This window comes from Cetorhinus maximus, chromosome 10 (assembly GCF_964194155.1).
Source record: "Cetorhinus maximus chromosome 10, sCetMax3.hap1.1, whole genome shotgun sequence".
In the NCBI taxonomy this organism is placed as follows: Eukaryota; Metazoa; Chordata; class Chondrichthyes; order Lamniformes; family Cetorhinidae; genus Cetorhinus; species Cetorhinus maximus.
The window spans coordinates 57,910,959-57,927,519 of record NC_135888.1 but is presented as its reverse complement, the minus strand read 5'-3'; the positions used below and the strand labels follow the sequence as shown (position 1 = coordinate 57,927,519).

General features: G+C 44.9%; 1 protein-coding gene across 4 annotated transcripts in view; it reads right to left on the bottom strand.

Annotated features, from left to right (window-relative positions):
* ebf1a (EBF transcription factor 1a) overlaps positions 1-16,561 on the bottom strand; it is a 425,690-nt gene that overhangs the window by 121,116 nt on the left and 288,013 nt on the right. For all 4 annotated transcript variants that reach the window (XM_078550508.1, XM_078550510.1, XM_078550511.1 and 1 more), the window contains exon 10: positions 16,208-16,334. In XM_078550508.1, the coding sequence (XP_078406634.1) occupies positions 16,208-16,334 (127 nt within the window). The remainder of the gene's footprint in view (positions 1-16,207; positions 16,335-16,561) is intronic.

Sequence of the window (16,561 nt, the reverse complement as noted above, 5' to 3'; positions counted from 1 at the left end):
ATTGTGGAACAGGCTCAAGGGGCTGAATGGCCTACTGTTCTAATGATTCCTGCCACCAATCACCACCCAATGGTTAAAGCAAAATACTGTGGATGCTGGAAATCTGAAACAAAAACAAAAATTGCTGGAAAATCTCAGCAGGTCTGACAGCATCAGTGGAGAGAAAGACAGAATTAATGTTTCGAATCGTGTGACTCTTGGAATGTGTGCCTGTTAAATAAGGACAGATCTATCTGCGATGTCCCACTGCACTGCACTAGAATATGCTGAGAACATTTACTATTAAGAATGGTCCCTTGGGTCCATTGGTCCAGTGAGTATAGAAGCACAGTTTAGGAAGGAGTCAATGCCTCAAGTGAATGTAGGCTACTGGCCCTGATCCTGTTTTCAACACTGTAATTAAACATAAGTGCATTGTCCATCAGGAGGAGGCCAGGTTTATCCATCTTGCCTCACTTGATTCCACCTAAAATTCCCTCTGCTGCCAACCTACAAGCAGCCTTCAACCTACGCCATCCACCAGTTTACCACTAGTAAGTTATCCAAGGCGTTGCCCACAGTCAGTTGATTAGCATCAGGTCTGTTTTTAACATATGAGATGGTAGGGTGGGAGCAAGACTTCTGAGCCTGTATGTAGAATCGTAGAATGGTTACAACACAGGAGGCCATTCGGCCCGTCATGTCTGTCTCACTCTCACTCTGCGAGAGCAACTCACCGAGGCCCATTTCCCTGCCTTTTTTTAAAATGTATTCTTTCACGGACCACGCTAGCTAGGCCAGCATTTATTGCCCATCCCTAATTTCCCTCGAGAAGGTGATGGTGAGCCACCTACTTGAACTGCTGCAGTTTCCCCTTTAGCTCTGCAAATCTTTTCTCTTCAATCCTACAGTTCTGCTTTGAAGGCCTCAGTTGAATCTGCATCCACCACACTCAGCTGTGCCTTCCAGATACTAACAATTTGCTACATAAAAAGGTTTTTTCAACCTGCTGTCATTTCTTTTGCCAATCATCTTAAATCCATGTCCTCTGGTTCTGGAACCTTCCACCCAGGGAAACAGTTTCTCTCTTTCTAATCTGCCCAATACTATCCATCCCTATAGCACAATACAAATGTGTACAGTAAACAAGGCAAAAGTCAATGCTATGAATGTTGACAGAAAAGTAGAGCCAGTAGAACACGACATCAGAAAGTAAGTTTGTGTATCGGAATTGCATACTACATGTCTTTTAAAAAATGAGGTACACACAAGTGACCTCAGTGGTAGCACTCTTGTTTCTGAGTCAGGAGTTTGTGAGCTCAAGTCTCGGTCCACAGACTTTTAACACCAAAATCTGGGCTGGTGTGGTGGGGCTGTACTGCCAGAGGTACTGTTGGTCAGGTGAGACATTAAACCGAAGCCCGTGCCTGCTTTCTCAAATGGATGAGAGAGATCCCGTGGCACTATTATGAAGAGGAATGAGAATTCTCCCTGGTAACATGGCTAATATTAATTACTCAACCAACACTGCGAAAAAAAATTAGCTGCTCATTATCACATTGCTGTTTGTGGGAACTTGCTGTGTGCAAATTGGCCATAGCATTTCCTACATTATAACAGTGGCTACACTTCAAAAGCCGTTCATTGGTTGTAAAGCACTTTTGGGCGTCACAAGGTCATGAAAGATGCCTTATAAAATTAAGTCTTCTTGACTAATAAATAAATAAATTATCATCACTGGAGCTCGAACCACAATCCCTTCTTCTGTTCAGTTTCAATCTGGGAAGCTTCAGCCAGTCTCAGAAGGCCTCTTATGCCAAACTCTGAACTATGCTGATCTATCAATGTACACCTGGAGTTGGAATGAGACTGCCCAGATGCGGACAATGGGCTGAATGGCCTCCTTCTGTGGCATACCATTCTATGATCTAGCACAGTACCTTCACAGCCAGCAGGGGGAGGGGACTTCTCATGTCATCAGTGTGGGATGGATTCTATCCCAGGTACCAGGGGTGAAAGGACAGAGTAATAAAACACCGTACCACTTAGTCCCTCAGAGGAAACATTTCAATGGCCACAATAATGGCACAGATTAGAACATTTTAACAAGCATATGCTTACAATGATTTATATTTTAAATGCTGCTTTACATTTATTATAATAACACAGGAAATTTTAGGAATTTTTTTAACAAGCATTTGTATGCCACTAATTTAGAAAAACACAGTTTAGCATTTACAACAATAGCCGAGTTTAGGGACCTCTAATAAGCGCATGCATGCAATTTGCAGTAGAGAGACTGCAGTGTAGTCTATGAGTAATGAGGTTCTAACCTGACCTGCAGAGGGGGACAATAACAGGTGAGAACTGGCCCATTAATCTGCTGCTTAATTGTGCATGGAAAAAAAGTACACTTAAAACAAGCATTGCCCTTATCATTACACAATTAACAGAAGTCTCTCCCACAGGAATCAATGAGGTAAATTTTGTTTATATTAAAATAAATGACTCTTAAAGGGGATATACACTTAAAGGGGCACTGATTGTTAAAATGTCTTTGCAAAAATTTATTTTCACTTCAATTTTCTTCTCTTCCAAGGTACTAACCCCTGCTGGGGTACAGCTCTGCAGTCCTTCATCCAAGCATAATTTCTTCACATGCGAGCCTCGATTACGTAGATTAGTCGAACATGGGGGGAATCACCACCGAGCCTGATCATCTGACTATGACACAGGTTCTGGTTGGCAAACAGGAGTGGGATCCATACTGCTTTCTTTCCAGTCCCTAACCCAAGGTGATTGAGACCAATACAGCACAGACCAGGAACCAAACCTAGGTTCCTTGTTCCGTATGTCTAGTGCTACACCAGGTGCAGCCTGTCATTGAATGGTAGCACTGAAACAAGCCATTGGAAAAGCCTGCACTAATTCTTTTTCCACATGCATCACCTAGTCTAATCTTACTTCGCATGGCTTTTACCCTGTTACCCATGGCTCAGCTGGTAGAGCTCACACTTCTGAGTCAGGGGGTTGTAGGTTCAAGTACCACTGCAGATCTTCAGCCAAAAATCTAGCCTGCCACTACAGTGCTGCATGAGGGAGAGGTGCCATCTTTCAGATGAGATGAGTCCCTGTCAGCCCTCAGATGGACGTCAATGATCCTACAGTACTATTTCAAACAAGAACAGGGGGTTTCTCCCCAGTGTCCTGGCCAATATTTATCCCCCCAGCAACATCACAAAAGCAGATTATCTGGTCGTCATCACACTGCCAAGCACAAATTAGCTGCTGCATTTCCTGCAATGTAACAGTGACAATACTTCAAAAGTATTCCATTAGTTATAATGCACTTTGAGATGTCTGGTGCTATATAAATACAAACCTTTCATTAATATTTCTCTTTCTGAAGCAACTGTCTAATTCCCTTTTTACTTATTGAGCTGGGAGATTATCAGTGGGGTTTGGCGATTTATATTCTAATGATTACACTCATTTCTGAAAGTTAGAGTCAAAGAGCAACTTTGTCACAAAAGTCTAGGTTACTCATGTGTGACTGCTCAGTAAAAGTGCAACATTATGAATCAGCATCTCATCATAACGAAATTATATGCAGACATTCCGGTTGTTCTTCCTCTAACACCAGCAAAACAGTAAAAGTTAAGGTTAAATGGGCAGGTTCAAGTCTCATTGTAGGGTTTGATCATGTAATCTAGCCTGGTACATCAGTGGGATAATGAGAGAGTGCTGCTTTGTCAGAGGTGCTGTTTTTCAAATGAAATGTTAAAGTGACATCTGTCTGTTCAGGGGATTTGAAAGATCCCAAAGAAATGTTCAGAGAACAGCAGCAGAGTTATCCTCAGTATCCTGGATAACATTCCTTCCTTCCTCACCCACCACCACTAAAATAGAAATTCAAAGTCCTGCCATTGCTACAAATCTGATATAAAAACTGAAAATGCTGGAAATGCTCAGCAGGCCTGGCAGCATCTGTGGAGAGAAACAGAGTTCACATTTCTGGGCAATGACTTTTCCCCAGAACTGGAAAATCATATGGATGCTTAAAATCTCTAACTTTTTCCAGTCCTGTTCAAAGGACATCAACCTGCGCTGTTAATTGTTTCTCTCTCCACAGATGCTGCCAAACCTGACGACTATTTCCAAAATTTTCTGTTTTTGACCAGTAAAATAGACAATTTAGTCATTTGCCTCATCACTGTTTGTGAGATCTTTCTGTCTTCATATTGCCACGTCTCCAACATTACAACAACGGCTACACTTCGAAAGCCTTTCATTGGTCATGAAGTGCCTTAGGATGTTTTGAGAATGTGATAATGCTACATAACTGTGAGCTCTTTCTTTATATTCAAGTAAAACAATACTCAACTCCTGAAGAATGTCAAGCTCCTTGGATGCGATTTTCCCTGTAGGCCCCTGAACCCCACCCTCGGGCCCCTGAGCGACACCCTCGGGCCCCTGAACCCTGCCCTCGGGCCCCTGAACCCCGACCTCGGGCCCCTGAACCCCGTCCTCAGGCTCAAATGTGGATCAGGAGCCCACGCTTTGTGGGAAACTGTCACTCCTTGTGATTTTCCCCAGGGTAACTAATTATTGGCCAGAGGATGGGCTTGCCATCCAATTAAGGACAGTGGGCTCTTGAAGCTGGAGGGCCAATCAAAGGCCTTCCAGCTTTTAAAAAGCAGCAGGATGCCATGGCAGGTAATGGAGAGAGAGGGCACTTCAAAATGGCATTGCCCGCTCCTCAACCTTTTCTACATTTAAAATAAGAAATGACCAGGCCACTTCTGTGGGGGTGGAGTGAGATGGTATGGAGTGTAGTGGTGGTGGGGGGGGGCGGGGGTTGGGGAGAACCTTCTCTGTAGGGTGGCCTGTGGCTGCTCCTATGCCCAGGAGGCAGGGAGGGCCTAGCCTGCCTTGAGTGCTGCCCCCACAAACAGCCCCCACCCTCCAACACACCCCCTGCCTGCCACTGTGAGGCCACCTCCATGCGGCTAAACTGGCTCCTGCCGCCTGCTGGAAGATCCAAACTGGCCTCCTTAAGTGGCCTTTAATGAACTGGATCAGCTACCTGCTATGTTTCGGTGGGTAGCCCTGCTGCCCCCCTGCCCACCCCTCCCCCCACCACCCTGTCTCCAGGAGAGTGGCCTGAGGGCGGAATGGAGACGGGCAGCTGGCACTCCAGCCAGCAAGTCTATTTTTAGTGGCTGTCCACCTCTGATCCCAGTGCCTAGCAGCGACTCAAAATCAAGCCTCTTTTCTCCTTCAGTTTTCCCTTTTTGCTACAATCTTCAATGTTTTTAAAAACTAAAGTATGGCTTAATATAACCCATTTGCCTTCCTCCTTCTTTCCCTTGTTGGGAACCTGAATTTGTCCCTATGTTGAGGATCATCCATTAAAAACAAACAGCTCCCAACTTTCTGTCCAGTCAGCAAGAATTAATCCTCAGCATGCACTCTGGCAGTATGTTTTGCTCCCTCCATTTTTCTACCAAGTCTATGAAGGGTGAAGGGGAAGGAGTTTGTGCTGCAACAGAGACGGAAACACCTAAAAGAAAAGCATAATAGCTGCAGCTAGAATAGAACCTTTCAAGATCAGCTATTTTTACAATTACTTCTTACCTAAAAGTAGCAATAATCAGAAGGAAACTTGCACCATAGGAAGCCACAAGGCTATCATTACGCTGCCCGGTGTTGTGTGATGCAGAGATGCAAGAGCATGCACAGATAACAGAATGTCAGGGCTAACCACACACACATCTGTAGTGGACTTTTTTTTTTAAACAATTCTTCACTACACGTGTGAGCTGGCACCCCCCCCCCACCCCCCGCCCCACCACCACCAGGCACGTGCAACAGCCCTCAAGACGAGCACATCGACCTGTTGCTCTTCCATGCTTGATAAACTCTGAGCTTTCAACCGTCCTGCATAGAGAGGTTGGGGCTGGAGGGCTTGGCGGGGGTGGGGGCTTTGTTGGCTGGTTTGCCAAATTACAGCTGACGGCAGTCTCACATTCCTCTTCCAGGCCAATCGGCTGTCATTAGGATTTGGAATTCACCACCTGATTGGGGGATGGCTGGACGCAGATTCAATTGTCACATTCTTAAGAGAATTTGGATAAATACTTGAGGGAGAAAAAACATGCAGGGTTGTGGGAAAAGAGCGGAGAAGTGGGAATAACTGGATTCCCCTCCAAAAGAGCCAACACAAACTCAGTGAACTAAATAGTCCCCTACTGTGCTGTACTATTCGATGTCAAATGGCTACAACAACATTCAGCCTTTTTTCCTTCCACTTCCCCTCTCCCCTGCACTCTCCTGAAGGTTGCTGACTCAAGCTGGGATGCAGTTAGAATGCCAGCAACCCTCCAGCACCTCTCCCAAGCGTCTATCTGTTGCCAGGCTGTTTGATCACTGAAAACACCCCTGGCAAGCCCAATCTTGGCCTCACCTGATGTCCACACTTTCCGGCAGGGGTCAGGGGCCGGAATAAGGAGTAGGAACCCTGGATTCTTCCCTCCACAGACAGGGGGGGAAACGCGAAGTCTCATTGCAACATTGCTACCAATAACCAAGGTGAGATCAGCCAACACAGTGACGTGTCAATCGAACAAGTACCTTCCTGGTCACTATGACTGGGTAGCATAGTCAATAACTGAGCCAGTCGGACAGCCTCTATTACTGTTCATCAGTCTGTCTGTCAGCACAAGCCGATCTTTCTGTCCTCTCGCCTCTTGCCATATTATAACAACTCAAATTGAAACCCTCTTCCAAAATGACTTGGTGTGCCCACCTGCCTCCCTGCATTCAAAGGCCTCTTATCAAATGATCTCATTAACTATGACTTTATTTTTTACCGCTCTGCTCCCAGATTCCTTGGTTTTTTTGCTCAGTGTCCATCCCCACCCCAGTCCTTGCTAAATACACTGACACCCTTTTAGTAGCAACGTTCTATAAATGCAAGTTCTCACTGTATCATAGAACAGAAAGTTTACGGCACAGAAATAGGCCATTTGGCCCATTGTCTCTGTGTCATCTGAAAAATGAGCCACCCAGCCTAATCCCACTTTCCAGCCTTTGGTCCGTAGCCCTGTAGGTTACAGCACTTGAGGTGCATAGTTGCTGATGTACTCAGAAGAGAGAAGGTTAAGGTTAGATTTAATGGAGGCGTTCAAAATTATGAGGCGTTTTGATCGAATAGAAAGAGAGAAACTGTTTCCTCAGGTAGGAGGGTTGGTAACCAGAGGACACAGAGTTAAGATAATTGGGAAAAGTACCAAAGAGACGAGGAGAGTTTTGTTTAAGGAGCGAGTCGTAATGATCTGGAATTCACCGCCTGAAAGACAGATTCAATAGTAACTTTAAAAAGAGGATTGGACATACTCTTGGAAAGGCAACATTTCCAGAGCTATGAGGAAAGCGAAGGAGAGTGGGACTAATGAAATAGGACTTTTGAAGAGCCAGCACAGGCACAATGGGCCAACTGACCGCCTTCTGTGCTGTATGATTCTCTGACTCTGTTTTTCTGGTAGTTTTAATTGAGAGAAATCAAAGTAAAATAAATGTATTTGGATAGTCAGGGTCAGGGCAGAGGTGTGAGCCCTTTAGCTGCCTACTTAAGGTACTAACAGGAAATTGTTATGGCCAAAGATGGTGGAGGTACAAGCAAGAGGAACTCCACAGGTACCCATTACAAGGCTGGAGGCCACTGGAATGCAGGCATTAATGGAGAGTGCTCGGCCCTGTTAATCAATTCAAAGTGACATCGGCAGTAATCTGATTCCTGCTAATCTGTGACCACTCTCGGCCAATGAATGCAGTGGCTGTTTTTTTGCGGTGATTTTCGTCCTATTGACCTCATTCATTCCTATGTTACAACTCTCCCGAATGTGGAAATTCCAGCAAAGATTTCAACACGCCCAAGGTCAATGGCACAAAGTAAAAATTAGCACTCCTCCAAAATGTTTTTTTTAAGAAGAGAAAAGGCTTTTTAAAAATGTATTTTAAAGTCTAAATTGGATCTTGGTATATTGCTGCCAATTGATTCTACCTTTAAACCTGAAATCTGGGCTTTCTGTTCCTGATCTCTGAGGAGGTAGCTGATTTCTGCTGTAGCAATGGGAATAGAAGACTGACTTACAATGACGGCTCTGATATAGGGAACGAGGAGTGTTGGGCTCGGGGTTGGAAATGAACAAGGGATCCTGATCACTATCCAGTTACCCCTTCTGGAAACTGTCAGCTAAGGGCAGGATTGGGATCAGCAGTGAAGCCTTGCACAGTTGAATAGGCTCACTTAAGAATGGACACCTGGGCAAGGTAATTTTGGGACTGCGATACCACCCAGGGAGCAGTACACCCTACAAGAAAGGAAAACAGGATGTTGACACACCAGAAAAGGCCATTTGACCCAACCATGTGTTTATAATCCACATGAGTCTCCTCCTCCCATTCCAACTCCCTCTTCGCACCCTTTACCCTCTTCCCGAACGTTTGACTTCCTTCTTCCTCGTGTATGTCCCTGCCACCAGAAATCTGAGATTTAAACAGGCAATAAATGCTGGTCTTGTCAGCGATTCCCACATCCTGTGGGCCCAAATAAAAGGGCAAAGGATGATTCCAGTTGAGACAGATGGTTTCAAGGCCTACATTGGGCCTCTGGCTAGGGCCGTCAGCCCTCCAGGATCTCCCTGGAGCCTTCAGGAATTAAAGATTAATCTCCAGGGCACTGCTTTGAGCAACCTGAGAGAAAAGCCATGGGGGAACATTAAAAAGATCGTGAGCTCTTTTTGATTATGTTCGAACACTTCCCTTCACTGTTATAGGAGATGGTTAAGGAAACTGTTTGATTGGGCAGAATGGCTGGGGGCAACATGTCATATGATGAAACCTTCCAGGAATACGTCCCACCAAAGTTGGCAACACTACCCCTGGCTGACCAGACCAATAATGACACATCTGGGAGTTTGGTCATCAAAAATTGGTTCTCACCTGTGATGGGCTGTATGACCTCCTTCTGTGCCATTATGACTCTCGTTTTTCATTATTTAAGAAATCATAACCTTCGATAGGTAGGCTAGTGGGCGTAAAGGGGGGGATGTGGGAGAGTGAGGTGCTGAGCAGAGAATAGGCACGGGAAGGGGAAGAATGTTGGAGTAGAGGTGGGGAGTGGGGATTGGAAGGAAGGGGATATCGTTACAGCTTTATAGAGTCATAGAGTCGTTGTGGCACAAAAGGAGGCCATTCGGCCCATTGAGTCTATACCGGCTCTCTGTAGGGCAATCCAGTCAGTCCCATTCCCTCATGCTATACCCATAGCCCTGTAAGTTTATTTCCCTCAATTGCCCTTCCTATTTCCTTTTGAAATCATTCATCAACTCCACTTCCACCACCCTCGTTAGCAGTGAGTTCCAGTTCATTAACATTCACTGCGTACAAAAGACCTTCCTCACATCCTCTTGCAACTCTTGCCCAAAACCTTAAATCTGTGTCCTCTAGTCCTTGTACCATTATCTACTGGGAACAGTTTTTCTACCTTATCTAAACCTGTCATTATCTTGTACACCTCTATCAAATCTCCTTCAAACAACTTTTAGTGTTGTTCCCGGAAGTATGAGGCATTATTGGGATATTTGTTGCTGGGCACCGTCATTGTCAATGGGAAGGATATCTGGAACAGGTACTGAATTGTAACAGATAACCATCAGTGATTTTAATAGGACATTCACATTACAATGCTGGAAGCAATTTGATGCTGTAGCCATAACAATTCACTGTGATTGTTTTAGCTGACGATATGTTCCCCCACCGTCTCACACAAACAGTCATCTTCGCTATCATCACCAATAGCTGCCTGACATGCCTCATATCCATTTCTTTGGACTGTTTTCACAATTCCGATTTTTCATCTATCCCAACTGACATGGGGGGGATATCGGTGGACTGAAGATCACTGGCCTGCTAAATACAACTCATTGACAAAGCAACACACCAGATTTCTATTCCAAATCAACGAAGCAAAATCACTGCCCTTCCACAGTGACAACACAATCACGAGATGCGTTGGGTGGCACCAGAGTAAGGGTTGGGAGGCTACCACAGCCTCGCAGTCATGCCACATGGCATTGCAACAGGCCTATCAACCAGATCACCAACACTGCCATCCACTGAGATATTCCTCTTACTCTCAGGTTTATCTCAGACTGGCTTGGCAGACAGAACCCTGTCTCCACTTTAACTGGCTGGCCGTGGGATACAGCTAGGCCATACAACCTTGTCTGCAGCGCACTCTCTGCTTGAGATCAAGTCACACATTTCATGTGCGCATTTTTTTTAAAAATAATAAATTCAGGGGAATGTGATTCAGGTCAGCCTAAGAGACAGCTCACAGATAGATAGATAGATGGTTACAGGGCTTGTTTTCACTCATAATAATTAAAAATAATTTCACCTAAATGAGACCCGACCACAAGCATTCAAGCATTAGGAGAGAAGGAACAGTTCTACAAGGGAGGAAAGCATGGCTGACTGCGCACTGAACCACCCTCTAGCCAATATAAAAAGGGTTACAGTTCAATTTGCTCCCCCCACCGCACCCCCCATCGCCTCCCGCTTCTTCCTACCCACTCAGCCCCCTCCCCCCATTAGGTCAATCGAACAAGCAATGCTTAAGTATTTTAGCTGAAGGACTGAGGTCTATTCCCTCTGAGAAAACACATGGCCACTGTGGTTTTATAATACGTTCCAGAACATTGCATTCGCTGTGGAACATTGCAGAGAGAGCCGAAGAAAAAAAACACTCCAGTTTTTTTGGAATGTTTCATGGAATGTGTTAGGATCAGAACTTCCAATTGGTCTATTTCCTGTAGGACTATAATGAGGCTTGTTAAAAAAAAAATTGGAGTACGAATTATGTGGGAGTTAAAACAAGTTCACATGGGAAATATGAATGGCCTACACACAAACCTTGGATGGCTTTGCTAAACAGCTAGTTGGGTTGTTATTCAAAACCTACAAGGGACCAATAAAGTCAATTAAAAAACAGCAGTCTGCTGGGTGGAGAATACGACAGGATTTATGCTTCATGTCCTTCAGAGGCTAAAGATTTTACTATTAAACTGCATTATTTCCCCTGCAGAGCAAAGACAAAGTATGCGTTTCTCAATTTTCCTTCTGCAAAAATGCTGACTGTCTTCATTAAATGGAGCAAAAATTGTTTGGGGATTTCTTGAACTCAGTGTGAAACCCCGGCTAAATGGCTTGTAACCATTTTCTTTAATTTGATGTTAGAATGATTGTATTACAAACAAATTTTTCTTCCACAGTCATGCTTATGATTTTCAATTAGGTGCAACAACAGTGTAGACGCACGGCAGTCTGCCAATACCCACCCGGCCTGTTGCAGCAGAGGGAAATGACCCACTGGAATGCTCATTTTATAGCCATTGTGCAACCCACCCACCCCCTCCTCTCCCAAACCCACTCTTAATCTATCCTGCATCCATCACCAACCAGCGCATATAACTGACAATTTGCAAACTGTCTTCCTTAAAGATGGTGAAATGAAAGTACGCTTAAACAGATTAGGCAATTTCTGAGACTTAGATTTTCAATGGGTGTAGTTAAGAACGGTACCTTGTGTTTATTCCCACCGGGTTTTTTATTCCCATTAATTTCAATTGTTTAGACATTGTGCAGAGCAGAAAGATGAGGCGCTGCAGAATTTAAGCCTATTCGTTCTCAGTTTCAACCCTCATTTCCAAAGGTATTATTTTCCCGGCAGCCTCTGGTGTCTTTCCCAAGTGGACATTCACTTTATGTGAGCTGAGTTCAGGTTGGTAAACTATTCCACCACAGCGGGAATCACAGCTGGGCCTGATCATGTCCTAGCCATGCCCACTTTCCAGGCCTTTTGGATGAGCTATCAAACCGAGGCCTGCACATGATCGGGAAACCCTGACCTCATCCGCCCTCCCTAACCCAGGAATGAAGAGGCTGCGGCTCTTTACACCCACTCCCAGTGTCAGCTGTGACTCTTACCTCTGAGTCAATGGAGGCTGTGAGTTCAAGTCCCACTCCAGCACATGATCACAAAAATCTTGGCTAACACGCCAGTGCAGTACTGAAGGAGCACCACACGGTCTGAGGTGCTGTCTTTCAGATGGGATGTTAAACCAAGTACCGTCTACTCTGTCAGCTGGGGCTCCCCAGGATGACCAACCAAACCGCATTTTCCAGGACTGGCCTGTATTAGGCCTTTTGTCCTGCATCACAGGGCATGCCTTGTCCCAGATTTCATCTGCGTCAGCCTGTCTTTGTGTCCAAGCATGCATCACCCACTATTCTTTTCCACACTCATCAGCTAGTCTTTTTTGGCACATGTGTCAGCCCTGGAAGTGATCTGTGCTTGGGGGGTATCAGCGAGTGGCTGGGGTGTGGGGTGCGTTCCCCACCCGATCCACTCTTACAGGTTCAATAGTGCCCTTTAATTTACTCCTCAAGAGTTGGTCACCCTGAAATTCTCTGCAGTATTTTCCTCAATATTTATCCCTCAATCAACATCACAAAAGCAGGTTATCCAGTCATTATGATATTGCTGTTGTGGGAGCTTGCTGTGCATAAATTGGTTGCTGTGCTTCCTACATTACAACAGTGACTACACTTCCAAAGTATTTCATTGGCTGTAAAGCATTTTGGGATGTCCTGTGGTTATGAAAGGTGCTATATAAATGCAATTATTTCCTTTTGTAATTACCATGAAAGCACAGTCAGGGACTGCATCTGCGGCCTGCCTACCTGGCCTGGCGTGTTTGGTTCCATGCCGAGTGATGCAATTCCTGCCCCACCACTAGGGGGAGCAAGTTGACACTCCTATAGACCAGAATGGAAAGTGATGTTGTACCTGTGAAACCCAACTTGGCTTCTCATTAACTATTTCAGGGAAACACTAATTGTAGCCCCCAACTTCATGAACTCCATGACATCCATTCAAGAGCCACCCTGACTCGCTTGAAGTTCAGATGTGCCTGGGGTGCCATGCTGTGGATCTGAATCTGCAACTGCATGTGGCAAGTTCTCCAGTTCCGACTTGCACTGGGGTTAATATATCCACTCGGCACTATCTACTTGCCTCACAATGGAAGACCATTAGTAATGATTCACCCCAGGTCCTTTGCTACATGCACCTAGTAGAGGTTTTAAGAGTACAGACTACAGTCCTCACAAGCTAGAAGGGTTCAGGCCCTACATATAAGCGGAGAAAAAAAAAAGCATATAACTCAAAAAGAGGACGTAAAAGAGAAAACAACAATGTGGTTCAGTCAGTTATACGGCACTTCCATGTCATTGTGAAGTGGCTTTGGGTAGGCATCGATGAGCAACTGGCAGTATAACTCAGAGCTAGGTACCCATTTAATATACTGAGAAGAGGAATCAGTCCTTGCAGGAACCTCTCTCACATCACTTTGACCTGCACCACATCACAGTATAAAAATACATTTTAAAAGTAGCCGGATGGGAGTTGTTCTTAATAAGTAGGGAGAGAATGAACACTTCCACCCGCACTCTCTTCATAGTCATGGCCTAGGTCTTCTTTGTGTCTGCATGTACTGCTAGCAGTATAATTCACAACAAGTGCAACATGCTCTACTGGCCTAAGACTATAAAGTGAACAAATTGTGTTTACGTTCTCTTTGCCTGTTTGAATGACTTGTGATATATTTTGATGTTGTGATATTTGCAAATTAGAAAATTATAATCCCTATTTGTTTTAAAAGAGATTGCAAAACTTAGCTTTTGTTTCCCCGTAAATAAAAATAATGGTCTTATATTTATGCCAGTGTTTAAATTGTACTGTTGGCAGGCCTAATTCTATCTGCAATACAATTAAAGGAACTATTAGTCAAATACTTTCATTACATCCCCATAATTGGCTTTTTATTTGTGTAATCATGTATGAGAGATTCTAGCACTATTAAACTTAAAACTCACGGTGATGGTTTCATGTTCCATTGAATTAACCCTTCACCTGCTCATTTCTATCCATCGCAAGGAGTCTTTACAAACATGATCTCACAAGGGCATTCTTCTGGGTTGTCTCATGAGAATAGGAGTTAGAATATTTCATTCAGGCCCTTAGGAAAAATTAAACTATCATTCTCACTAACGTGTGTGCATGTCCTGAATGGGTGTCCATATGTACATGTTTCCACATGTGAGAGCAGTGTGGACAAGCAAGTGTGTGTATTTGTGTCTCTTGTATGTATACACATGTACGGTGTGTGTGTGTGTTTTATGTGTGTGTGTATGTATCTGAGTATACATGCTTCTGTGCCATTGGGTGTGCTATACACTTGTGCTGTCATACAACTTAGGTCATGGCAGAAGCATATTCAAGTGCCCAACAGGCTCAGTGTGTTTTAAAGGCCATTGGGGTGTCAGGGGTGATGGTCGATGTCACTGTCAAATACAAACCCATTGACCTCTGGCAGCAGACCTAGACTCACAGGACCAGTGGATCTTCACTGCTAGAGGGCAGTGAGCATATATTTGGCACTGGCATTGACTACAATTGCCAAACTCATGCAACAGCAATTAGTGCTGGAATCCTAGAATCTGACAGTACAGAAGGAAGCCATTTAGCCCATCATGCCTGTGCCAGCTCTTTGAAAGATCTTTTCAATTTAGTGCAATTTAGTGCTGCAATGCTGTTAAAAGCACCTTGAGGGTTTGAAATTGGAAGAGGGAAGAGAGTCAGGTTATACAGTAATCTTCACCAGACCTAATCCAACCCAGGCTATTGCTAAGGGGAACTGTTAACCCACCTGTTAAGTTAGCCAATCTCAGCTAGGGAGCTGGTCGGGAGAGGAAACAATTCCTTACCATCATGACTCCTGCTGGAGCCATGTGCCTGTGCCTCTTGGACGAGGGAGATTTATCACTCCGGATTACTAATCACGACCCCTGCTGGTTGAAGTTAGGATAAGACTTGACAATGATGTCTCGTCACCATTAAATGACTGATTGAGTATGAACTATCGCGTCTGACTCAGGGTGTTTTACTAGTTAAGGCAGCTACTGGTCTGCTATTGGTACCTGTGATACCCAGCAGGAGTCACCATGGTGAGGAATTGCTTCCTCTCCTTAACCCAGGGTAACTGGTATCCTCATGTGATCAGCTAATTCAAGAGCACACTGGGGATTGAACTGAGAACCTACCTGATTGACATGGCTCAGAACAACATCGCATTGCAGTCTGACCCACGGAGCCAATGGGGAAAACTAAGGGCTACTCAGGACGCTACCTAAGATGCTTAATAATTGAACAGTCTGCAGAGAGTTACACTCAATCGTATTCTTTCCAGGGCTAAGGGTGAGCTCTTTGTTGTATGTCCAAATAATTCAACAGGAACTGCAGAAACAGGGTTATTTCCGTGTGGAACTTGGAGTTAAGATGTTGGCAAAGCACTGTACAGGCTGCATTGAGACACTGGCATAGTTCACACTGGTCATTCTATTGTGGAAGTGGGCAAGCCTACACACCATGGATAAACCAACCCACACTATGGCAATGGAGCAATCTCCCTTTATTTTCAGTTGGTCCTGCCTCACCCTCACCACCTCACGACTCTGCTAACATGCAGTTAATTCTATGAGTACCTGAAGCCTGTCCTCCCTCTCCACCACCCTCACTCTCAGCACTTCTCCCCAAGCAGACGTGTTCCTGGATAGAGAGTCTTAGCAGGCTATTTTTGTACCTGGGGGGAATCAGTTCAGTCGAGCCTAACTCCGTCTTTGTTCATTTTCCAAATACACATGCACGTTCCTGTAGCGGTAGTGATTCAGGGTGGGTGGGGTGGGGGGGAGGGGGGTGGGGGTGGAGGGGCAGGGGTTGGGTAACGGCAGCCGGGAAGCAAAGCCATTTGTCGCTCGGACTGAAATCAAGCGCAGATTGATCAGGGATAAAAGCAAGGACCTTGACAAGTCTGCAGCCCTCAGTTCCACAGCAGTCAATGCACTTTCCAATCGAGCCACTGGCAGAACCACCTAATGGAACCTTCAGCATGACGGTGACTTAAGAGCAGAAGCACTGGTAAGAACCAACCAGCCAACAATGATTACAAATACTGCAAAGGAGCAAAGAGAAAAGAACCAGTGGCCACTCCACAACACCAAGCTCCAAAAAAAAACAGCCCGCGGTCACAGGCTCACTTACCTGTGTAGATGAATCGGCCTGGAGTCCCTTTACAGAACTGTTTCGACTTGTAGGACAGTGTGACTTCCACCACGCCAGGGATGTGCCGGGGAGGGGTCTGCACTCTAATTGCATGTGGGGTGATTAGCTGCAATAAAGCACAGTAAAAATGCCATCAGGCTATCAGGTGATGTTCTTCAGCAGCACTTCACTGCCAAGTTTCAGTAAACAGGGCTTTCTCAAACCCGCAATAAACGTGTCACTGCCCTAATACTCTGTTGATAGAATGCACATTAAAATGTACTGACAAGAGTATTAAAAGTGTTTTACAATGCAGTTGTAAAGCAATTAACTCTGTATTCTCCTGGCCTGATG